Genomic DNA, 27066 nt, shown 5'->3' on the forward strand with positions numbered 1-27066 from the left:
GTCAGAAATGTTCTTATTTCTTCACTTGGCACACCATTTTCTAGCGTTCACAAGCTCCCTTCACTATCTGTAAATGACAATGTGGTAACTGAAATAGCTACAGTGAACTATAAAATAAAAAAAAATTACAATCTATAAATAAACCCATAGCAATCAGAATAGCAACATGCAAAACAAAAATGCTATGACAGTATGCACCAACCTAATAGATTACCAATTGGTGGATGTAAAACTGTCAAGGTTCCTAATTTTCCACATGCTTACAGGAAGGTCGTGTAGCCTGGAGCCTTCCTGTTTGTTACATGATAAATGATAGCTTTGACTTCATCTGTTGTGACACCTGAAACTGTGACATTGCTGTTTGGTATTGATGGGTGAGAGAATTTGATATCATTGGATACTTCACTTGAAACGCTCTCTCCGATGTTGCGGAATCATCTTGCCACTGAAGATTTTCACTTTTTATACACCTGTAGCATTCTACATCTAGACCTGCTCTACATCATGTTTGGGACCATTTGCAGATGATTTTGTCCTCTTCATTAATTGTTTGCTGGTTTCGATGGTGATTTGGTGTGGCCTCCGGAAGAGCTAGTTTTGCCTCCTCCTTGGTGGCTTTGTAGTCTGAAGGTTATCCTCATTCTGGGAAGTTTGTAACTGTTTAAAAGTGGTTTTTTACTTTCTGTCCTTAACCATGCCTATTAATCAGTTCTGCACATACCTAGCTGTGTTACACAAAGGGCAAGGGCAACTTGAACTATACAAGATGGCATAGTTGTTAAAAAGTGGCTAAGTGTGAACAGCCTCTTGGAGCTTAGTGGATAGTAATGGCTGTCTAACACTCCATTCCAGTATGTCCGAAGTTGTAGGAATAAAACTATCCATGGGAACAGCAAAAATGGTAGCCAGAGACTTAACTAAGGCATATCCCCTCCATCTTTTTAATGTAATTCCATCACTCTGTCTTGTGTTAGTCCTCATTCAGCAAAAATAGAAGCCTATTGGATAATAGATATTTGCTTCAGCACCTAAGTACCAGCAAGCAGTGAGCTCACCAGCCATGTGAACCAAGTGCAGCTGAAGGAACATTTGTTTCCTTCCTGACTCTAATGAGAAAATAAGCAACGTAATACAAATTACACTGAGTGGGACATGTAGTATGCTGACAGTTACCCTACAGGTGTAGGAATGAAACTTGGGGTTGACTTCTAAGAATGCAAACATTACTTTATTTTAGTGTCTAAATGACATGACAAAAAAACTCTGGAGATATTTCTGGACCAATGTCTACAGTTCCAAAAATGAGGCTGTAGGATACTGAGTTGAAATAACGGTGCAAGACCTGTCGCTTTGGGGGCAGATAGGAGGGCCACTGGCTAATGTCCGTAAATCACACCCGATGGGAGCATGTCGTGTCACTGCACTGATTATCTCTCCACACACTCAGTAATCAGGCACTGTTACCAAGGGGATGAACCAGGCATCCCGCATCAAACTTCGTAGAACTGTGAGTCTTCTGAGGAAACGTGCCTCTAAAATGAATCTCGAGAGATGCAATAGAAATCCTTTCGCTCACTGGTCTGTGAGAAAACTAAGGTAATGGAGACTTAGTATGAAATTTTACCAACTTTACCATTAGAATAAACTCTGATGAGACACGGTGGTTAAGGGCACAAACCTCGTGGCATTCTGCGAGCCACCCTGGACCACAGCCAGGACGTGTTGTCTCCTCAGAGGGGAAACAAAGGCTGGTGGTGACAGTTAAAAGAGCGTGGCTCCCACAAAACGTGGATGTCAAAGAGATACCTGCATTGGAAGTTACCAGCATGGATACTAGAGAAAAGCAGTAGTTCACTAGTTTACAGGAGCTTCATTGGCTGCCGATGTTTGGCGAGTGCAGCGTGTCATCTGCTGCTGTTATTTTAGGTGAATGAAGGGAGTTGTCACACAGCCATTGCCACATAAACTCTGTGTGGTAACTATGGTCTCTTGCCAAGCTTGTTGGACTGCAGTTGCAATGAAAGTGACACTGCATCAGCAGTTTTCATTTGCAGCTACGGGCTCAGTGAAATACCACTTACTAGCTGTTAGTGACGTGTCGGCTGATGTTCCCATCCTAGCTAAAGCTTTAGTTGCTCTGCAATGTAATAAACTTACTTTCAGCAGTTGCTGTGTTACTTTTTATGCGCAGAAATGAATTTACATTTGTTGTGAAATGTTTCTTTAGAATTCATGTCACAAGTGAACTTGGTGATAAATTAAAATCAGTGATACTCAAAATTGTACTTCCATAGTAGTAAGTCTCTAAACCTCACACTTGTGTTTCCTTTTCTTTTTCAGAAAGTCCCTAATGATGGCACCAGACTCATCGCACATTAATATCCGTTGTGCACTGGGATTCCTGACTCTGCCACATCCATACCGTGATGTAAAATTGGCCAAAAGTTGCATTGATAAAGCTCTTAAATTGGCGCCAAACAACACAATGGCTCATCATGTAGAAGGAAAGTATTTTGAGCGAATAGGTGACTTGGAGGCAGCAAAAAGTTCATATAAAACTTCAGGAGAGTATGGTGCATATGGTGCATACATGGATTATTTACGGTTGGAGTTCAAAACGAACCCAAAGTTTGATCCAGCGCCATTGTTTAAAAAAATGATGGAAGTTTTTATTGAGGAACCTTACAGAGTCGGAACATTATCACAGATAGGGTGCTATTATTATCTTATAGAAAATAAACTGAAGGAAGCTGTAACCTATTGGCTACAAATTATAGATGAGAAGCATGATACTGCTCGACTAAGAGTAAGTTGATATTAATAACTCTCTTTCTTAGTGTCAATAAGTGAGTTTATCTTTAGAATTTATATTGTCAAACTAGTCCAGAACCCTGTTTTCCATCATCTTCAAGTGCACCTAGAGATGGTGAGGCTTATTAGCTTTACCCAGTTCTTAAAATTGCAAACACATGTTTATTTTTGCAATGAATGACATTGTAATTTCCATACTTTGGTCTCAAGAATGGTGCAGAAAAAGTCCTCTTAATCTCTAGGTGAGCAACATGCTTAGGGGAAGCTAAATGTTTTGGAAAGGACCCACTAGCATTAAGTCGGTGGATAACCTGGACGGGCGCTTTTCTGTGTCTTGATATTGATGAGTAAACTCCATCAATGACTAGATGGTTTGGGACTCAGTATAGGTTTTTTTGTGTACAGACAGTTCATTCTCCTTGGAAATTCAGTGCCGAACTAGAGGCGTAGTTGGCAATGATCCTGGATGGTTAAACAGTCCTTGTATTTCTCCAGTAATCTTTCCATGTCCACTCTATCATGTCCTTTCAGATGTGACATGTTTCCCCTTGGTACAGTTAAATTGACAGACTGTCTCAGCATCGACTGCTCTATGCTGAAGTCCGTGTTAACTCATCCTCCACTGACCCTTCTAGGTTAGCTATGAGTGTAGCTCTTGATAGCTTCATCTCTTCAGAATCAAAATTTTTTACACTGATGTGCACCATTCGGCTTTCATCAATTGCTGCACAAATGATGAACTATACCATATGAAACGTTGTTCCTGATCCAAGTCCTTGCTTTCCTGAAAGGGCTCTACTACGCATAAAGTACGATGTCGCACCCAGCTCCACTGTGCACTGTTGTAGATTGACCTTAACATGATGTTAAACCAGGAAGCCAAAGAATAATGTTGTAGTTTATTCCCATATTAGGGAGAACTTCCATACATTCCTGGAACTCCCTTTTCCTCATCCGGAAATGCAGCAGTGCTGAACAGAGCACTTAGTCTACAACACGGTAGGCTCAGACTTTTGGCACCAAATATACTCTTGTCTCGCTACAGACACCTGTGATTCTGTATCCAACAAAAACTTACATGATGTTCTCTCTACATAGCCAGTTAGACAAATGTCTGCCTCTGATTTTGCACAAGGGTGTCCTGTGGTCACACTTTCTGGGAGCATTGTGCAGTGGGTGCACTGCCCCCTGCCTGTTCAGTGTAGAGACGCAAGTGTTATCCTGATTCCACTTTCCACGTGGCTATGGAATTTTCGAATGTTTCCACCTTTGCCACTGTTTCTACAAAACAGCTGAATGTTGGTGGGAGAGCCAATTGTACAGGATGTACAAGGCCTGTTCAAAAAATTCTGGAGCATTCGTAATTTCGTGCCAGTGGTGTGTTGGAGCAAAATGCGGTTGGCATCCCTGCACACTCCTGTGTTTAATGTATAACTACTGTAGGTTTCATGGTTGTTTATCTTTATTTATTGTTCAGTGCTGTATTGAGTAGAACTTTGAATCACACAGTTTGCAAATTTTGAGATGGCAGAGTTAGAGGGGCAGCGTGTTTGCATTAAATATTGCATGAAATTCAAGAAAACGCTTACAGAGACACACCAAATGATGCAGGAAGTCTACAGTGATAGTGTGTAAACCATACTCCGTGTTACAAATTCTCATATGGTTGGTTCACACGGTTTAAAAAATTGCTGGTCGAAAGTTAAAGATGACACTCATCCAGGACACCCTTCTATGTCTACCGATGATGTTCACGTCAGGAACGTCAACGAAATTGTGTGTGCCGATCGAAGACTGTCCGAGAGATTACAGATGAATGTAACATTTCAGTTGGATCATGTCATGAAATCCTGTTACAGCATCTTCGAATGCGTCTCACAGCTAATGAGTCAAGACCAGAAACACTTTTGCCCCACAGTTTACGAAGAGCTTTTGGATCACGCAAATGAGAATGAGATGTCCCTTAAGGGAATCATAATTGGTGATGAGAATGAGATGTCCCTTAAGGGAATCATAATTGGTGATGAGACGTGGGTCTATGATTATGGTGTTGAGACCAACGTTCAGTCTTCACAGTGGTTTGGGAAAGATTTTCCAGGACCAAAAAAAGCTTGTCAGGTCAGGTCAAATGTCAAAGCCATGCTGATAGTTTTCTTTGACTTTGAAGAATAAGTTCATCATGAATTCATGCCACAGGGACAAACCGTTAATTGATGGTACTGTCAGGATGTGTTGTGACATCTGCGAGAAAATGTGACATGGAAACGGCATGAAATGTGGTTTCATGGCTCTTGCATCTCGATAATGCACCTGCACATTCATCCCTGCTGATGCGTGACTATTGCACAAAAAACGAAATCACTGTGCAGCCTCATCCTCTCTACTCTCCAGACCTGGCCCCAAAGGACAGAGAGTTTTCTTTTTTTTTTCTTTTTTTTCCAATGATAGATAAGATAAACCAAAATTCACAAACACCGCTTTTCACAATCCAGCAAGGGCAAGAGGCGTACCAATACTGCTTCTGGAACTGGAAATGATGTTGGGAGCAGTGTATTAATTGTGGAGGAGAGTATTTTGAAGGAAACCATGCACAATAAGTAAAAGATAAGTGTAGAAAAATTAGGTGGACAAAGTTACGGAATTTTTTGAATAGACGTATAGCATACCGATAATTAATGTTGTAAGCACATAGAGTTGAAAGTACCTGATACTAGAAGCAAAACAATCTCGGTAAAGGTGGGCTCTAAATTGCATGCCTTAAGAGCTATGAGCTTTTCTTCGTCTTCGATACTGTGAAACAAATCTCTTCTACTGCAAGCATGTTTTGAGAGATGGTAGCATGGACCAAAACAAGGAAAAAAGTGTAGTAACCACGGGCTATAAAGTGTATATCTGAAGAGTTATGAGCACTTCTTCAAGTTCGCTACTGTGAAACACATCTTTTGTACTGAACATGTGTTCAGATCTCTTGAGGTGTGCACTTTAGAGCCCATGTTAACTGGACATTTTTGTTTTGTTTTGTTTTGGTCCAAACTAGTTGCTCCCAAAATATGGAATGCAAAGCACTTGCTGTAGAGGAGATCTGTTTTCACAGTATTGAACATGACGAAGTACTCATAGCTCTTATGGTAAGCATTCAGAGCCCACATTTGCTGACATTCCTTGCTTCTGGTTTCCTATGTTTACAGCTGCATGCCTTTATGCCATTAATTATGGTACACCCTTTGTAATATATACTTCTCATTTCCCTCTTGGTCTTGTCACCGAGTTAATTTCAGCCAAAGCTGCTTGCCGCAGTTGCTGCTGCTTTGTCCAAAATTTATGGAAATGTTCTGCTTCCATGGCTACAGTGGCACAATTTTTATCCATCAGTTCATACATATGAGTATTGATTTTTCTGAAACATTCTACCAAACTTTTATGCTGATTTCCTTTGTTTTTGATCTATAGCATCAAGTTGTTCCTGATAACTTCTGACGAGAGTACCTAAAAATAAACAAAAAAATTGATTATGTAACTTTATTTATTTCCAAGATTACAATTAAACACTCAACTACCCGTACCATTTGATACAATTGTGGTACTTTCTGTAGAGCGAGTTTTGTGGAATTATTAAGCAACATCAGTCTCCGATGTTCTCTGTATTAATCATATTGTACTGAAAATGTCTGTTCAGAAAGCTAACATGTTCTTGTACACTAAGGTAGTGGTTCTCATAAGCACTTCTGCATACAGGTTGTATGTTCAAGAGACAGCTTATCAAGAAGGTATAAACAGTATTTGAACCCATGTGTGTCTGAAGCCCCCAATACACCTTCAACTCCTGCCTGGGACACAGTACATGACCAGTGAAGTGGGCCTTGGTCTCATGAGCAGCAACTGGCTTGCAAGTACAATACTTCTGTAATATTGTCTATGGAGATTCTTTTACGTATTTGAAGAACCACCAAAACAAAGGGTGACATTACTGACGGAAAGTCAAAGTGTTCTTCCCCCATTAGTTTTGTGTTCTTGCCTCTCACCTATTGTTCATGTTTACTAATGTGATGGTATGCTCAGTAAATTTTCTGGAGTATGTTCCTTTTGATTTTCTTGGTCTCGTTCAACTCCTTCATATGCCACTTATTGTAGTAATGTTCTGACTCCCTTTGAACAACAGTCGAAGGTGTGAATGATTGAAATCCTCCATTTGAGAATGTATGCTTTTTGATTGGAGGACAAGTAATATATTATGAATCCAAACCTAGTATCATTAAATGCCACTGATCTCCCAGGATGCCTCCATTTACATAACCGTCACAGATGTATCATTCTAATAACTGTGCCTGTTTTTAGTTCTATCTTGTAGATTGAACAGAATGTGAAAGAATGTTACCAGGATATGAGGGAAGATCAGAAAATAATGCACAATAATTTTAAGTGAACTTACATGTTTTACCTGCTTTTCTGCAACCTTCTCAACAGATTTCTCCCATCATCGTACCAGTTTCCATATGCTCTGTTCGTAGAAGCCCATTTGGTTGCAGTATAGCCATCTGTGGACTGCTGATTTCACTTCCACATCTGTCGCAAAGCGTTGGCGGGTCGGAAGTTTCTTATAGGACAGAAGCGATGAAAGGCTGGCAGTGCAAGGTCCAGACTGTACAGTGGATGCTAGAGCAATTCCCACCCAAGTTTGGCAGTTTTCTTATTAAATGGAGCAGCGACATGGAGGTGAGCCTTGTCATGATGAAGTTTGACACCATTGGTATTAATGTTGTGGGTTTTGTCATGAAGGACACGATGCAACTTAACCAAAGTTTTAATGTAGGCGGCAATACTCACAGTGGTCCCATGTTCAGCAAAGTCCGCCAATAACCCAACATGCATATACCAGAATAATGCCACAAGCACTGTCCTAGCAGGTTGATGATTTTTTTTTATTGTACTGGGGAACCAGCATGTTTTCACTCCATGGAAGCTTACTTGGTTTCGGGCAGATAGTGGTGCACCCACAATTTATCGCCAGTATGATTCATTTCAGAAAGTCATACCCTTCTGTGGCATAATATGTTGAGTGATACAAGCATGTCATTTGCTTGCCATTTGTCTGTCAGCTTCGTAGGCACCCAGTGAACATTAACTTTACGAAATTTCAACATGTCATGAACAGTATCATACACAGCACCTTACGAAACGTTGAACTGCTGTGCTAAGGTTCGCAGTTGCACATGCCTGTTATTCAACATTGCTACCTCAATAGCTCTGACATTCTGCAGTGTTGCAGCTGTTACCAACTGCCCAGAGTGTGGCGAATCACTAAGGTCCACACGGCCCTGTTAGAAGAATGCCCATCACCTGGAGACATTGCTGTGGTCCATACAATTGTCCTTGCACATGCTAAGCATGTTCCTGTGAATTTCACTTGGTGGATGCCATGTGGAAAAAAAAAAGAAACTTCAAACTATGTTGTCGTGAAATTTCAACATTCAAACTGCAATACCGGGAGGGGGGGATATTTTTGCGTTATTTTCCGATCCTCCCTCGTGTGTGCTCTGCCAGACAAATCAGTATGCTGCCTGTTTTACAACAGAGTTCTGAAGTTGGTGGGTGTCTTCAGTCAGTCGACCCACAGTGACTCTGGTGCAGCAACATCAAAATTTTCCAATTTAACCAGTTTCCACACAGCAATGACGGTGCAGTAGGTTACAGTTTGGAGAACCCCGTAAGCTCTGGGAATATGAGCAACTTCTGTTGAAACAACATGTGTGTTACTATGCAGTATTTATGCTACATCTTTATGTTATCAGCTACCTAGTGCGACTGCTCACTGACACGTTATTTTCTGCCCCCATCTCATAACAGACCTGTCACATTCTTTTCTCCGAAAATTCTTGAGGCTGGAATTAATTTAAATTCGCACGGGTGTACCAATGTGTGCCTTGTCTAGAGGATAAGGTTTTTCTAATTGGTGAGTAATATACGCATAACTTACATTTCAACTTACATGTGACCTGCTACTGGTTTCACAGATGGTATTAATAACTGTTTCCAGAGAAAATGTGCAACATTAAAATCTCCTCTGTTGATAGTCTTAAGAAGGGAGAAGACTAAAGATAATTGGGAAGTGGCAATAAGTAATAAGCTCACAATATTAGTCACCACCTTAAAAAAGAGCAAGCTGGTCACTTTGGAATGCTTTATGTGGTGTGCAACTGGTACCAGGCAGTCATATGACTCTCCATTGGTGGTGAATATCATATCAGTGAAGTGATGTCTATGTGACAGTCACGGGCGAGTGTGGAAATGTGACAGAATGGCAGATTTTTAAGAGCTATTGTGTTTGCCCATCACTACATAATGTAAGAAATTGTCCAGGATGTTGGTCTTTTAATATGAACTGTCTATTGTGAGTACAAGAAATGTAATACTCACAATCATGTTACATTGTTTTGGAACAGTGGTTGAAAAAAGATCCTGTGTGACAGGGACTAGAGAAAAGTGACAGTTTCAGACCCAACAGCAGTTACTGCTGTCGTTATATGCATTCCCCCTACCAGTTCTGAGTGTGAATTGTGAAGGAAACTGCATGCAATGGATTTTTGAGTTAGATGCATCGCAAATGGCCATTGTTTGCAGTGGCGTTTGAAGCTGCTTGCCTTCGGTGGAACAAACAAAACAGAAACTGTACACTAGTTGACTGGAGGCATGTAGTATGACCCAAAGAGTTGTGATTTTTCATCTTTTCAAATGATGCATGGCCTCAAGTGCACCAAAGCTTTAAAAAGACATTTAACGTGCAGTGTGTCGATGGCGTAGTTCTGTGATGTTTTTCATGCACTGATTTGGATGCACTCTTCAGGGTTACTGGATGTGGAAGCACTATTTTGGGTTACTGTGAAGGTGAACCAGGATGTCTGTTCCAACATTTTTGGTGACCCAGTATTGCTCTGTCTTCATCTTCGTGATGGGTATGCTGTGGACAGATCTTCCAAGATGCCAACGGCTGTGTTCACAAGGTTACGTGCATCTATTTCTGGTTTCAGAAAAACTCAGGCACCCTATTGCACCTTAACTGGTCTACTAAATCATACAATCTTTATTATATAGAAAATGTCTGAAACTATTTAGAACAACAGGTTAAATGTAGCAATCAAATCCCCACAGTTTGATAGTTTTATGAGTGGCTTTTCCAGCTCGTAGACAGTAAACATGGTGGAAGAGGGCCACCTGGCTAGTAGCCAACTTCACCTGTGCCTGCTGCCCGTAGACGAGCTGATGGGCTCTCGCAGGTGCCTGTGCATCCTGAGGCAATGATGGAACAGCTTGCTCTGTGAGATCTGATGATTAGTGATGTGTGAGTGGGTTCAACTGGATGTGGCATACCTGAAGAAACTTGGGGTTCTCTTCACTGCTGAACTGGTGCAATTTTCAAGATCAGAGGCATGGTACATAAAAAAAATTATCAACATTGACGTATACCAATTTTTAATTTATATCTGTTCTAAGCCGCTATAATCGACCTCATATGAAGTCATCTGTCCAGAGAGTTACTGTGGGGTTTGGGGTAGGGTCACACATCGATATGATTGCTTGTTGAGGCTGCTATTAAATGAGATTGTTCTAGGCGTCACCTTCACCTTAACAGGAAAGAGGAGGTAAAACTGGTTTGGTTGATAGCAGAAAACATGGAAGAGGGTGGCACTGTCATGATTGGTAAAATGCTGGTGGTTTTAAGTGCCAGAGCAGTAGCTCTCCTAGGACAATGAAGGTAAAAGAAACAATAGTTTTAAGATGAGTTAAGATTGAACCAAACATCAGTTTGAGAAAGAGTACAGCATCCATGCAAACAGCTGTTGAAAATTTTTGGTAATCACCACAAATTATATTTCCATTCAATTATATTTTGGTCTATGTAAAATGTTGCCTTTCCTTATAACATCAAAATATTCAAATACTAATGAGTAAAATTAATGAATTACTTATGTACTTTTTTTGTTGGTGTTTAACAGTTGCGTTATTTGTGTAATTACATTCAATGTCTTGGATCTTGAAGTAATGTATAATCCTCTCTTTCCCAGGCATATAAGCCAGTCTGTGTGTTTATAAAGAAACCATTTGATCTCCTTCAAGTCACATTGGATGAGGTACGACTGGCTCTATGTAAAGAGAATGTACCATCTGAAGAAAGAGATCTGTATGAGAGACTGATTTCAAAGTTTGAAGGCACTGAACTACTGGATAATCCGCCAGAATCACACCGTCAGCAGATATTGGAAGAATCAGAGAGTGTGTTGAGGGAAGAAGAAGAACGTGCATCTAAATCGAGAGGAAGAGAAAGAGGTGGAAAGAGAGGTCGTGGCAATTATCAAGAGTATAGAGGAGGTAGAGGGAGAGGGCGTGGCAATTATCAAGACTATAGAGGGAGAGGAAGAGGTACAAGTGAAAGAGGAACAGGTAGAGGTTCAGGATATTACCACAGTAGTAATCGTCGAGATTCTAGTTGTGAATCAAATAGTAGCTCCAGAAGATATCGCCGTGACTCTAGCTGTGAATCCAACAATAGTAGCAAGGATTGGAGGACAATTAGGAATAGGAGACCATCTGAAGAAGAAAGCAGAGGGCCAAATTATGAGTTCAGAAGCAGTTCAAGAAATCGTACGAGCCAGAAAGAATTTGGAAGAGGAGGCGGCTATCGTGGCTCCTACGATCGCGATTCGAGCTGTGATTCCACTGGAAGCCAAGGATCCATTCAGGGAAGAGGTGGTAGCAGAAGACAGTTCCAGGACCGTGATGGAGATTATGACAGAATGCGTGGATCCAGCAACTGTTTTCAAAGGGATACCAAATTTAATTGGAGAGAGGGCGCAGCTGTCCGAGAACCTTCCTATGAAAGGCAGGAGAAGCCAAACCATTACAGTCCAAGGAACAGGGGCAATTGGCGTGAAAGACCTTCCTATAATCGTGAGAGGAATGACGGAGGGAGCTATGGAGACTCCTCACGAGGTAATCGACAGGCTTACAGGAACCACAGTTATAACAGGAATCGTGATTCCAGTGCTGATAGTTATTCATCTGATAATTTGGGTGAACAATATAAGAAGGGATATTCTAATCAGAATTTTCGAAAATACAGGCATGAAAGTGGTTCAGACCATGTAAAACAAGAAGATAGTTCATTTAACAGACGGTTTAAACTTGCCCAGACCGATGACCAGCAAACATCAAAAGATTCACGGTCTGCTAGAATGGGCACAGGAGGAAATGATGAAATCCAACAGAAACTTAGAGCCAGAAAGGAAATGTCACTCAGAATGAGTGACCAGAACGTGAATAAAAATGAAGGGAGGGAAAGTAGTACCTAGCTCTGACATTAAATAACGATATTCAGTGCCCATGTTGAGAAAGAAAACAGCTAAATAAATGTATGACACCATAAACAAGTCAAAGTAAGCATGCAGATTATTGTGATAATGTGGCTTTCTAATGCAACATGAATGTATAATTGTGATAAATGTCTGTGATATGGATTTAATGATTGACGCGTCACTAGTATATATATATATATATATCTGTGTCTTTTATTACATGCATCAAGAGCACTCTAGTTAACCTTGTTGTTTTGAGATTGTTTATCAGTAACATTGAAGAATCATTGCTCTTCTTGCATGCGCTAAAAGAGTAAAATGTGTATTTGCTCCATTGTAATTTTGCTGATAGTTTTATCACATTCATCTAAGTGTTGTATTTCTGAATCTTAAATAAATTTAAATTTTTTCATAATTTACTTCACCTTTGCTTCTTATCGTTAATATATGAAATTGTGTAGAAATTGCAGATACATGGACCCTCTCACTGAAATATGACAGAACATGTAACTGAGAACGGTGTGTGCAACATACTTACGGCCATCTTTTGTCTTGCCTAATTGCAGTGGGTAAGACTCATTTAGAGCTGTCACCCAGAGTAATGTATTAAAATGGGAGATCTGTAACACTCTCACTCCGTAGTATTTTAATTTATATATGATAAGAACAGTCACCATTTCTTGAGGGCACATGCTGTTTTGAACTAATAAATTATCAGCATAAATTTCTTTCACTATAAAGAAAGAATAATCACCTGCATTAAGATTTGAAATTGTGACCTACTGATTGCTGTGTGTGGTCTCGGTGTTGGTCTCATTTTAGATTTAGAGCAGAAATTTTCCATTAGCTCATTATTCAGAATATTTATAAATTTTAAATGTGACACAGGTTTAGTATTCCGAACAAGAAGCTAACATCCTTATAAAGTATGAATGCATTTACTGGTGCTATGTCCCTGAAGTAATTGAAAATTTTCATCCACGCACTCCTGGAGGAGAACGCAAATTCACAGGAACTCTAGTACTGAATGGTAGTAAAAATGTTTTGGTGTTGAAAATAACATGGATTCACTCCCTGTTCAGAAAACTGCTGATATGGGGTAACTACAGGGATATTAGAAATTTCAGAATCTGTTTGACTGAACTCCATCAAAACTCAGTTGTGTTTAGTGGTCACTGGTGTCCCTGGAAGTTCCTACTACAACATCCTCTGCACCAATGTCTCTTCCATACTCACAATTGGAGCCAATGTTCTTTCTCAGAAGGGCCCAAGCATGATTTTCTGCAAATCTTTGTTAGGCGACACAATACAGTGTATTGAGTGAAAGTGTTTCAAGTGAAGTGGGGAAATATAAGTATTCTATTTACCGAAGAGTATTCTTGTATGATTCATACGTGCATGCAGAATCGGCACATGCAGTAAGGAGACTATTTCGAGAGGATCTTCATGGTGTTCAATTCATAATTAGAGTGTGACTCATCAACAGGTAAACAAATTTTGTGTTCTTGACAGGAAACTTAGACTACCATATATAGTACTCACAAAACTCTGTATAGCATTGGACATACTGTGGAAAGGTCTCCTACAATGGGAGTTCAGAATATTTCTCATAAAACAGGAAGTTGCTATGCCTCTGTTCAAATGGCTACAAAGTTACTGAAATTTCAACCCAGTAAAATAACTGCAGTGCGAGAACGTGAACGTGAACCCTACAAATAGGATGTGGTTTTGTGAATGGATTTTGAACTGGGTGCATAACAGAGAAATTGACCCTCACTTAACTTTCTTCTTGGAGGAATCATTGTTCCACCTAAGTGAAATATGTTAATTCACCAAATAACCCTTATTGGACTTAAGAAAAGTGTAATAATGCATGAGGAACATCTACTTGAGAAGAAAATAGGAATTTGGTGTGCTATGATAGTGGAAGAATAATAGGCCCCAGTGACTACTTAACTCTGAGAGAACATGCTTTTGTGACCCTTCAGTAGGGCTCTGCAATGGCGACAGTTTTTGTCTCCGGGGAGAGGGGGGATTAAAAAAGAGAGTGTACAAATCAAATCCACATACTTAACAATGAAGGGATGTAGTTCCAGCATCTCCTTGTGTAACATATGCAAGTAATTTACTTTTCTTTTTAAGTGTTTATGTTATGTGTGTTAGAAATAAGTTTCGCAACAAGCAGTCCTATATTTACTGCGGGTCTCTTGTCACCTGCACCATGGACACAGCAGCCGGTGTCACCGGCCAGCTGCGCGCTGTGAAAGTCATTGCCTTGATGATTGATCACCCTGTAGAAGCAAGAATGCAGATTATAACTGTTTACTAGTGCAATACTATTATTTTTAAACTGTTTGCTAAAATATCAAGTAAATGCAGAGGTACTATAATAACACAAAATAACTTGTGCAGATATATTTATTTGCATTTGAAAATATTATGATAAAGTTGCAGGAAATTAATATTATGTTCATATTTTTTTCCTGCAACTTTATCATAATATTTTCAGATGCAAATAAATATGTATTATTAATTAATATTATGTACATATTATGTACATATTTTTGCTTCCCCCCATGAACCATGGACCTTGCCGTTGGTGGGGAGCCTTGCGTGCCTCAACGATACAGATAGCCGTACTGTAGGTGCAACCACAACGGAGGGGTATCTGTTGAGAGGCCAGACAAACGCGTTCCTTAAGAGGGGCAGCAGCCTTTTCAGTAGTTGCAAGGGCAACAGTCTGGATGATTGACTGATATGGCCCTGTAACACTAACTAAAACGGCCTTGTTGTTTTGGTACTGCAAACGGCTGAAACCAAGGGGAAACTACAGCCGTAATTTTTCCCAAGGGCATGCAGCTTTACTGTGTGATTAAATGATGATGGCGTCTTCTTGGGTAAAATAGTCCCCCATTCGGATCTCCGGGGGGGGACTACTCAAGAGGACATCATTATCAGGAGAAAGAAAACTGGCGTTCTACGGATTGGAGCCTGGTATGTCAGATCCCTTAATCGGGCAGGTAGGTTAGAAAATTTAAAAATGGAAATGGATAGGTTAAAGTTAGATATAGTGGGAATTAGTGAAGTTCGGTGGCAGGAGGAACAAGACTTTTGGTCAGGTGAATACAGGATTATAAATACAAAATCAAATAGGGGTAATACAGGAGTAGGTTTAATAATGAATAAAAAAATAGGAGTGCGGGCAAGCTACTACAAACAGCATAGTGAACGCATTATTGTGGCCAAGGTAGACACGAAGCCCACGCCTACTACAGTAGTACAAGTTTGTATGCCAACTAGCTCTGCAGATGAAGAAATTGATGAAATGTATGATGAGATAAAAGAAATTTTTCAGGTAGTGAAGGGAGATGAAAATTTAATAGTCATGGGTGACTGGAATTTGACAGTAGGAAAAGGAAGAGAAGGAAACCTAGTAGGTGAATATGGATTGGGGCTAAGAAATGAAAGAGGCAGCTGCCTGGTAGAATTTTGCACAGAGCATAACTTAATCATAGCTAACACTTGGTTCAAGAATCACAAAAGAAGGTTGTATACATGGAAGAACCCTGGAGATACTAAAAGGTTTCAGATAGATTATATAATGGTAAGACAGAGATTTAGGAACCAGATTTTAAATTGTAAGACATTTCCAGGGGCAGATGTGGACTCTGACCACAATCTATTGGTTATGAACTGTAGATTAAATCTCAAGAAACTGCAAAATGGTGGAAATTTTAGGAGATGGGACCTGGATAAACTGAAAGAACCAGATGTTGTGCAGAGTTTCAGGGAGAGCATAAGGGAACAATTGACAGGAATGGGGGAAAGAAATACAGTAGAAGAAGAATGGGTAGCTTTGAGGAATGAGATAGTGAAGGCAGCAGAGGATCAAGTAGGTAAAAAGACGAGGGCTAGTAGAAATCCTTGGGTAACAGAAGAGATACTGAATTTAATTGATGAAAGGAGAAAATATAAAAATGCAGTAAATGAAGCAGGCAAAAAGAAATACAAATGTCTCAAAAATGAGATCGACAGGAAGTGCAAAATGGCTAAGCAGGGATGGCTAGAGGACAAATATAAGGATGTAGAGGCTTATCTAATGAGGGGTAAGATAGATACTGCCTACAGGAAAATAGAGAGACATTTGGAGAAAAGAGAACCACTTGTATGAATATCAAGAGCTCAGATGGAAACCCAGTTCTAAGCAAAGAAGGAAAAACAGAAAGGTGGAAGGAGTATATAGAGGGTCTATACAAGGGCGATGTACTTGAGGACAATATTATGGAAATGGACGAGGATGTAGATGAAGATGAAATTGGACATATGATACTGCGTGAAGAGTTTGGCAGAGCACTGGAGGACCTGAGTCAAAACAAGGCCCGGGAGTAGATAACATTCCATTAGAACTACTGACAGCCTTGGGAGAGCCAGTCCTGCCAAAACTCTACCATCTGGTGAGCAAGAAGAATATAATAATTCCAATCCCAAAGAGAGCAGGTGTTGACAGATGCCAAAATTACCGAACTATCAGTTTAATAAGTCACAGCTGCAAAATACTAATGCGAATTCTTTACAGACGAGTGGAAAAACTGGTAGAAGCCGACCTCGGGGAAGATCAGTTTGGATTCCGTATAAATGTTGGAACACGTGAGGCAATACTGACCCTTCAACTTATCTTAGAAGAAAGATTAAGGAAAGGCAAACCTACGTTTCTAGCATTTGTAGACTTAGAGAAAGCTTTTGACAATGTTTACTGGAATACTCTCTTTCAAATTCTGAAGGTGTTAGGGGTAAAATACAGGGAGTGAAAGGCTATTTAAAATTTGTACAGAAACCAGATGGCAGTTATAAGAGTCGAGGGACATGAAAGGGAAGCAGTGGTTGGGAAGGGAGTGAGACAGGGTTGTAGCCTCTCCCCGATGCTATTCAATCTGTATATTGAGCAAGCAGTAAAGGAAACAAAAGAAAAATTCGGAGTAGGTATTAAAATCCATGGAGAAGAAATAAAAACTTTGAGGTTTGCCGATGACATTGTAATTCTGTCAGAGACAGCAAAGGACTTGGAAGAGAAGTTGAATGGAATGGACAGTGTCCTGAAAGGAGGATATAAGATGAACATCAACAAAAGCAAAATGAGGATAATGGAATGTAGTTGAATTAAGTCGGGTGATGCTGAGGGAATTAGATTAGGAAATGAGACACTTAAAATAGTAAAGGAGTTTTGCTATTTGGGGAGCAGAATAACTGATGATGGTCGAAGTAGAGAAGATATAAAATGTAGACTGGCAATGACAAGCAAGGAAAGCGTTTATGAAGAAGAGAAATTTGTTAACATCGAGTATTGATTTAAGTCTCAGGAAGTCGTTTCTGGAAGTATTTGTATGGAGTGGAGCCATGTATGGAAGTGAAACATGGACGATAAATAGTTTGGACAAGAAGAGAATAGAAGCTTTCGAAATGTGGTGCTACAGAAGAATGCTGAAGATTAGATGGGTAGATCACATAACTAATGAGGAGGTATTGAATAGAATTGATGAGAAGAGGAGTTTGTTGCACAACATGACTAGAAGAAGGGATTGGTTGGTAGGACATGTTTTGAGGCATCAAGGGATCACCAATTTAATACTGGAGGGCAGCATGGAGGGTAAAAATTGTAGAGGGAGACCAAGAGATGAATACACTAAGTAGATTCAGAAGGATGTAGGCTGCAGCAGGTACTGGGAGATGAAGAGGCTTGCACAGAATAGAGTAGCATGGAGAGCTGCATCAAACCAGTCTCAGGACTGAAGACCATAACAACAACAACAACATATTTTTGCTGACACAAGACAAAAAGACTCATTTCACAGCAATTTGCACTAGATACTGTGAAACTGTAGGCATTATTATTGTTTAACATGTGTATATTACACTATAATAAATTGATTTAATTTTGTAAAGACTTATCAACAAAATTCAATGCAATCCTTACACTCATCCCGATCACGTAGGGCTCCCAAAACTGGATTTCATAAACTGATTTCCCAATACCGTTTCTGGTTGGTTATGTAAACACTTCAAAATCAATTCTGGAAATCTGCTTTTACAGTTCCACAATTGATTTTCACTCGCATGTAAATTCAGCTGGTTTTGAAACGTGCTTGAGCAGTCAGGTTTCATCTCACTTTCAAAATTTTTTAGTTAATATGGACTGACTGAAGCTGTTTATGCCTTGTCTAATTGAAGAGCAATAGCAGTTGTGCTGACTAAATTAGAAACTTTAACAAGTTATTTACCAGATGCCATATTTAACTGGGCTAGCAAATCCGCTTCAGATCTTAACATGTAAACATGACAGCAATAAATGGTTTCCGAAATTCAGTTTTTGTCTTTTGGAAGATGTGTCTCATGTAAACGTAGTGACTGAAAATTACTTCTTCGGCCTTGACCTTTCTATATTAATGCGGGAGTCGTGTGTAAAATTGCCTATAAAATCTGATCACAGTGCTGTATTTTAGAACAGTTTGATAAACGTGTCAAGTAAATATTGAGTTACCATAATAACATAACTTTTGCAAAAAGTATTTGATTATAAATGAAATGTTATGTAAACTCAAGGGGGGGGGGGGGGGGGGGAAATCATTTCTCTGTGAAACTATAGGTAGATTAATGTCACCATGTTTACATTACACTATAAAATAATAGATCGACTTCATTTTGTAAATGCAAAGGCTTACCAGCAAAATTATGAGACAATCTGTGTACTCAAAACTGAGACATCTCTGTGGTAACTTTATTGACCACAAAGAAGAATAAGTGCTACCAATTGCTGACAAAACAATGTATGCTCATTGTGATTGCTTTGTTGGTCACAAATCGATCCCATGCAGTAGCTGGATGTGATAGTCATGTACAAGCCTCAGATTACAGAGATTTTGAACCTTTGTGGTGTGGTTAGTAATATCAACCACGAACCTATAAACGATTAAAGCGCCAAAAGCAACCATCACAGATTCATCAAACCCCTATGTTTTTTTAAACTGCGGGTCCGGGAGTTAGAATAGGCGCAAGGTATTCCTGCCTGTCGTATGAGGTGACTAAAAGGAGTTTCACATGTTTCGGCCTTCATGTGATGGTCCCCTGTTGGGTTTTGACCTCCATTCTTAAAAATTTTTCCGAAGAGCGAGCCAACTGGGGAAGGCCGCCTTACAAGGTGCATCATGTCCATCGTGCATTGAGATCTTTAGCCCACTTACTCGTCGTCGCATTGCAGTCCTGCCCATTCTCCATCTCTTGGGCAAGGACACCTTCCTGGATATGTTTTCCACCATGCACTGTGCAGTGTCGATTTCTGCGTCGATGATGACCATGGACTTCATTGCATCTGATATCCAGCACGGTAGCCAGTCCGTTGTGGTGGGGCCGCCATGTACCCTGTTGGTTGTAGCCCCTGACCACACAGGGATCGCTGTTAACTCCCCACGTATGCCAAGGTGTAGATGCCCATCCCCCTGGGGCATTGGGAATCCCGGCAGAGGCCATCCTGCCAGGTGGCCTTTGCTGCGGCTGGGTGGCCCCCGTGGGGGGGCCGCTGGTCGGAGTGGGTGGCATCAGGGCGGATGACACGCCATGAAGTGTAGTCCATCATCTCTTGCTGGTGGTGCAACACCAGCAGTCTCTAAGTGATCACAAGCTCAATTCAGTGCACAGAAGTACGACCCCAAATCGTTTCCCTCCCCTGCCATCCTTAGCCGTCAGGCTAAGGATGGCAGCAGATCTTATTCGCCCCGGTACCTTGTATGTTCGAGAGCTGATGGGGAATCTTTCATGACGAAGAGGCCGCAGTTTTTTGTTGAGCATTTAGAGGACAAATTCGGGGAGGTGGAGGGCTTGTCCAAAATGAGATCTGGGTCAGTCTCGATCAAAACAGCATCCTCTGCCCAGTCGCGAGAGTTACTCGCTTGTGACAAGGTGAGGGATGTTTCTGTAACCATCATGCCCCATAAGAGCTTAAATATGGTCCAGGGTACCATATTTCAGAGACCTTCCTTTGCAGTCCGACGATGAGCTGCGCGCCAGTTTAGAGCAGCAAGGTGTACATTTCGTCTGGAGTGTCCAACGGTGTCCGATAGATAATCAGGTTGCTACCAGTGGTTCCATCTTGGCCTTTGAGGGCGATACATTGCCCGAGAAGTTCAAGGTGATGGTCTACCAATGTGATGTAAAGCCCTACATTCCAGCCCTGATGCGGTGCTTTAAGTGCTGGAAGTTCGGCCGTATGTCTTCTGCTGTACTTCCAGCGTCACATGCCAAGATTGCGGACGCCCATCACATCCCCATACTCCAGATGGGAGGTGGGGCACCTCCCATATGTGTCAACTGTGGAGAGCACCATTCTCCTTGCTCGCCTGACTGCAGGATTCTCCAGAAAGAAAGGAAAATCATGGAGTACAAGATCCTGGACAGACTGACCTACACTGAGGCTAAAAGAAAATTTGAACGTTTACATCCTATGCGTATGACATTGTCTTATGTCGCTGCTACAACAGTTCTGGCACCATCAGCTCCGCCAACCCAGGTCACCTCTCAGAGCCGGAAGACTACACCTGCCCCCTCGGTGGGGGGCATTTCCCTCCATGTTGCTCCTGCACCACCTACTTCGGGAGCAACACCCCCCCCAACCATTGGGGGCATTCGTCCCCACTTCTAAGCTGGAGAAGCGTAAGTCTTTTTCAGCTTCTCTCGCTAGGAAGGGGTCCCTCGAGTCGCTCCCTCCCCAGGTTTCTTCTAGTGGGAAAGACGACACCCGCCAGCAGGTGAAGAGCCCAAAAGCAGCTGGTCTTACGGCTTCACACTCATCCTCAGTCCCGGAGACTGAGCCAGTGAAGTCCTCCCAGCCAGGGAAACCCAAAGAGCAGCAAGAGAAATCCAAAAAGAAACCCCTAAGACCAAGGAAATTGCGGTGGCACCCACACCACTGCTACCTACAAGCTTTGCAGCTGAGGATGGGGTGGAGACGATCTAGATATCGCCGGACCCTCAGACACAATGGATATAAACTGCTCAGGCAATAAATTGGTGGCAGCAGGTGACTCTGAGGCGTTAACTGCCTCACTGAATATTTCCATGCCTTCCCAGTATCACGATGTCATCCTCCAGTAGAATTGCGGCAGTTTTTTTTCCACCGCCTGGCTGAGCTATGGCAACTGTTAAGCTTTACGTTTGCTATCTGCATTGCCCTCCAGGTAACCAGGTTCCCAGCAATGCGGACCCCTGCCCTCCGTGGCTATAAGGGATGTTACAGGAACCGTGGTGACTATAATCAAGTGTCAGGTGGAGTTTGTGTTTATGTCCTAAACTCAGTCTGTAGTGAACATGTCTGCAATGTATATCTTCCTCCAGATGGTGCAGTACCCCTGATTGTATTAGCTGCACCGATTGAACAGCTCCCAAAACCTTTCCTACTTGTGGGAGATTTTAACGCCCATAACCCCTTGTGGGTTTGTACTGTGCTTATTGGTTGAGGCAAAGATGATGAAACTTTACTGTCGCAATTCGACCTCTGCTTCTTAAATACTGGGGCCGCCCCACATTTCAGTGTGACTCATGGTAGTTACTCGGCCATTGATTTATCAGTTTGCAGCCCAGGACTTCTCCCATCTATCCTCTGGAGAGCACATGATGACCTGTGTGCTAATGACCACTTCCCCATCTTCCTGTCACTGCCCAAGCGTCAGGCACACGGACGCCTACCCAGATGGGCTTTAAACAAGGCGGACTGGGGAACTTTCACCTCTGCTGTCACCGCTCAATCTCCCCCACACGGTAAAATCGATGTGATGGTTGAGCAGCTGACTAGCACAGTTGTTTCTGCTGCAGAAAATGCGATCCCTCTCTCTTTAGGGTGCCAAAGGCATCAGGCAGTCCCTTGGTGATCGCCGGAAGTCACTGAAGCAATTAAGGAGTGTCAGCGAGCTCTACAGCAGCATAGGCGACACCCTTCTCTGGAGCACCTCATAGCCTTTAAACAGCTCCGTGCCCACGCTCCCTACCTTCTCAAACAACGGAAGAAGGAGTGTTGGGAGAGATACATCTCCACCATTGGGTGCCACACATCACCTTCCCAAGTCTGGGCAAAGACCATACGTGTTTTCGGGTACCAGGCCCCAACAGCTGTCCCTGGTGTTACCATGAATGGCGAGTTATGTACCAACGCAAACGCGATTGCCAAGCTCTTTGCTCGAGCCTCTGCGTCGGAAAATTACCCCCAGCCTTTCGCACACTCAAACAACGGCGGGAAGGGAACGTCCTCTCATTCACTACACGCTGCAGTGAATCCTATATCGTCCCATTTACAGAGTGGGAGGTCCTCAGAGCCGTTGCACATTGCCCGACACAGCTCCTGGGCCTGATCGCATCCACAGCCAGATGATTAAATATCTCTCATCTGACTACAAGTGACATCTTGTCATCTTCAACCGGATCTGGTGCGATGGCGTCTTTCCATCGCATTGGCAGGAGAGCACCATCATTCCGGTGCTCAAATCCAGTAAAAACCCACTTGATGTGGATAGCTATCGGCCCATCAGCCTCACCAATGTTCTTTGTAAGCTGCTGGAACGTATGGTATGTCCGCGGTTGGGTTGGGTCCTGGAGTCATGTGGCTTGCTGGCTCCATGTCAGGACGGCTTCTGCCAGGGTCGCTCTACCACTGATAATCTTGTGACCATTGAGTCTGCCATCCGAACAGCCTTTTCCAGACGGCAACACCTGATTGCCATCTTTTTTGACTTACGTAAAGAATGCGATGCGACTTGGTGATTTTTATCCAAAACTTCCTGTAGCTCCGTACTTTCCGTGTCCAAGTTGGTGACTCCTATAGTTCCATCCATATCCAGGAGAATGGAGTCCCGCAGGGCTCTGTATTGAGTGTCTCTCTCTATTTTTAGTGGCCATTAACGGTCTAGCAGTAGCTGTTGGGCCCTCCATCTCACCTTCTCTGTATGCAGACAACTTCTGCATTTCGTACTGCTGCTCCAGTAATGTTGTTGCTGAGCAGCGCCTCCAGGGAGTCATCCACAAGGCGCAGTCATGGGCTCTAGCCCACGGCTTCCATTTTTCAGCCACAAAGTCTTGTGTCATGCACTTCTGTCAGTGTCATACCATTCATCTGGAACCCACACTTTAGCTTAATGATGATCCACTCACTGTAGTGGAGACATATCAGTTCCTAGGACTGGTTTTCGACACTCAATTGACTTGGCTCCCTCATCTTCGTCAGTTTAAGCAGAAGTGCTGGCAGCACCTCAATGACCTCCATTGCCTGAGCAACGCCAGTTGGGGTGCAGATCGCTGCTGCAGCTCTACAGAGCCCTTGTCCAATCCCGAATTGACTATGGGAGTGTGGTTTATGGTTCGGCAGCGCCTTCAGCATTGCATTTACTCGATCCTGTGCACAACTGTGGGGTTCGACTAGCGACAGGAGCTTTAAGGATTAGTCCGGTGACCAGCGTACCGGTGGAGGTTGGTGTCCCTCCACTACAGATCAGATGTGCGCAACTGGTCGCCAGTTACGCAGTACACATTCATAGTTCCCCTGCACATCCGAAAAACCGTCCCCTTTTCCCACCTGTGGCAGTCCATCTCCCACATCGGCAGCCCAGATTGGCGCTAACGATTGCGGTTTGCGTGTGGTCTCTTCTCTCCGAACTGGAGTCCTTCCCTGTATCACTTCTGCTTGCGGCCCGTTCACATACGCCTCCATGGTGTACGCAGCTTCGTCTGGACCTTTTGCACGGCCCTAAGGATTCCGTTAACCCTGCCGCTCTCCACTGTCACTTCCTCTCGATTCTTGACGTGTTCCGGGCCTCTGAAGTGGTTTACACAGACGGCTCAATGGCTGATGGTCACGTTAGGCTTCACATATGTACATGAGCACTCCTTGCCAGTTGGCAGCAGTGTTTTCACTGCAGAGCTGGCGGCCATATCTCATGCTCTTGAATACATCTGCTCATGCGAGTCATTTCTCCTGTGTACTGACTCACTGAGCAGCCTGCAAGCTATCGATCAGTGATACCCTCGCCACCCTCTGGTAGCGTCCATTCAGGAGTCCATCTATGCCCTGGAACAGTCCCGCCGCTCTGTGGTGTTCGTGTGGACCTCAGGACACGTCGGAATCCCCAGCAACGAACTTGCCGACAGGCTGGCCAAACATGCGACGCGGAAACCGCTTCTGGTGATAGGCATCTCCGAAGCTGACCTGTGTTCTGTCTTACACCGCAGGGTTTTCCGGCTTTGGGAGACGAAATGGCATAACAGCACGCATAACAAACTTCGTGTCATCAAGGAGACTATGAATGTGTGGAAGTCTTTCATGTGGGCCTCTCGCAGAGAATCAGTTGTCCTCTGCTGGCTCCGCATTGGCCATATGTGGCTAATGCGTGGATACCTACTCCGTCGCGAGGAACCACCTCAGTGTAGCTGTGGCTCCCAAATGACAGTTGTCCACCTCTTGCTGGACTGCCCACTTTTAGCCACTCTGCGGCAGACTTTTAACTTTCCCAGCACCCTACCTTCGGTGTTGGGCGACAATGCCTCCACAGCAGCTTTAGTTTTACGTTTTATCCGTGAGAGTGGGTTTTATATTTCTATATAGGTTTTAGTGCATGTCCTTTGTCCCTCTGTGTCTTCCACCCTAATGCTTTTAGGGTGGAGGTTTCAATGTGTTGCTGAGTGGCTGGCTTCCCCTTTTTATTCTCATGGTTGGCGAGCCACTGTAATCTGCTTTCATGTTTTACTCTCTTCTGTTTGTAGTGTCTCTGTTTTCTTGTCCTCTTTTGTTTCTTTTAGTGTTTGTTGCCTTCCCTTCGTTCTTGTGGCTTTTCCTTTCTTTCTGTTTTGTGTTATATGTTTCATCTGTTTTATTCTCAAACTTGTGGCACTGTTTTATTAGGAACAAGAGACCGATGACCTCGTAGTCTGGTCCCTTCTCCCACTTTTAAACCAACCAACCAACTATAAGAGGTCTATATCATCTCTCTTTACGTGTGTCTGAACAGTTGGAGGGGATGTTAATGTTACAGTTGAATCTATACTCCTCAAGACGTCTTCCACTGTGTTGGAGAGGAGACTTGTGGTACCACTGTTTCCCCTCCTCTTCGGTTCCATTTGCAAATTCTGAATGTGAAGAATGACTGTTGATAAACCTCCTTATGACTTGTAATTTCTTGCAATTTTTTTTTTCAATGTGGTCAGCTTGTGAGACGTGGGGGGAAATAATGTGATGCTCTTCTCTTCTTCAAATGAATGCTCTGAGAATTTAAACAGTACACATCTCTGTGATAAGTGATGTCTTTGTTAAAATAAGTGTCAGCTACTGGAATGCTCCCATGACAAAATTTGCCACTTTCATTGCATATTCTCTGCCTTTTTCTGTTAATCCAACCTGATAAGGAACCCTGACTAAAGAAAACTCAGTAACCGGATATAATGTTTTGTTAGCCAAGTGTTTCGTAGATTAATTACAGTTTTTTTTAAAATTCTTCACATGAATGTTAGCCAAGCATTTACTTTCTCTACAACTAGTTTTATATGTTCACTCCACTTTCATTTGTTCTTTTTGGTTGCTCCTTGGTATTTTATCATTGTTACCACTTCCAACGATTTGACAGCAATAGTGTAATTGAACAGTAATGGATGTAATATATTACATTTAATTACAATCAGTACAATTGCCAGTCTTTGCACCCATCATTGATCCTGTCCAGGCCTATCTCATTTCTCTATAGTCTTCTGGCATAGCAACTCCTATAGACATCATAATCTATGAACAGCATCATGGAACTTTTGATTTTATCCAGCACATCACTAGTATATATTGTAAAGGCCCAATAACACTTTTTGTGATATCACTGAAGTTACTATCATAGTTGTTGACCGCGTACCGCTAAGAATTGTGTGTTGAGTTCTGTGTACTAAGAATCCAGTCACAAATCTGCTCTCATACTCGATAATCTCATATTTTGTTCACTAAGTGAGACTATGGAATTGTAATTAATGCTTTCCTGAAGTCAAGGGGCATGCCATCAACCTCGATGTCAGTGTCTATGGCACTCTGGATCTCATAGACGAACAAGATTCAGTGCTTGGGCTGTAATTAATAGCAAGGAGTTTAATCAGTCATTTTTCTCTGCTGTGCCACAAGGGTAGAGCGGCCAGCAATTCCATTGTGAAGTCAAAAGTGTTTAATATACAATGAAGTGTATGTCCACTTGTATTATCACTTTCTAATATATCAGTATCATTCTCATATTCAGTTGAATTGGGCAGTAAAATCCTCTTGTAAGGACCACACAGTTAACAAAGCTTCAACTTCCTGGTTTTTGACTGAACCAGAGAACAGGTATTTGAAAGGCCATCCTAAAATAGGTTTCCAGTGTCATCCAAGTCACATGAAGTGATTTATAAATGTTTTCTTCAACAACCACTTCCACTTTGTTGTTCAAGTGAATTAGAGTTCTGTCTTACCTTCTAAGTCATTCACCATTGTCCATTGACCAGACATGGAGCCATGGTTTGGTTCTGGAAGGGGGGGGGGCACCATTTGTTACTCTCTACCCCTTCCTGACACAAATATAAAATACTGTGACATTTGCATTTAGAGTTCAACAAGGGCCTACAGTTTTAGTAATAATAACAATAAAATACATTAAATGTTTAATATATAAATAAAAATAGTGATTTTTTACATCAGTACTAACTAAATTGTTTTGCTACAGTGTCCAAGAAAATGTAAGTCAGAAAAGAGCATGCAAAAGGAATTCTTCTGAAAATTTGAGCAGTAGATGTTTCATGCAATTAATTTAAGTCTGCTATAGTCCTTTCAGTGCATGATAGTTTCAAATTTGTTCGTCCATGTTGTTCCTGCGTG

At 42.1% G+C, this 27066-nt stretch overlaps 1 protein-coding gene across 4 annotated transcripts in view; it reads left to right on the forward strand.

Annotated features, from left to right (window-relative positions):
- The window catches only part of LOC124605325, an 84364-nt gene extending 71791 nt beyond the window's left edge, over positions 1-12573 (forward strand). For all 4 annotated transcript variants that reach the window (XM_047136927.1, XM_047136928.1, XM_047136926.1 and 1 more), the window contains exons 6-7: positions 2341-2806; positions 10872-12573. In XM_047136927.1, the coding sequence (XP_046992883.1) occupies positions 2341-2806; positions 10872-12155 (1750 nt within the window). In that variant the 3' untranslated portion in view covers positions 12156-12573. The remainder of the gene's footprint in view (positions 1-2340; positions 2807-10871) is intronic.
- Positions 12574-27066: the final 14493 nt, after the last annotated feature.

This window comes from Schistocerca americana, chromosome 3 (assembly GCF_021461395.2).
Source record: "Schistocerca americana isolate TAMUIC-IGC-003095 chromosome 3, iqSchAmer2.1, whole genome shotgun sequence".
NCBI lineage: Eukaryota > Metazoa > Arthropoda > Insecta > Orthoptera > Acrididae > Schistocerca > Schistocerca americana.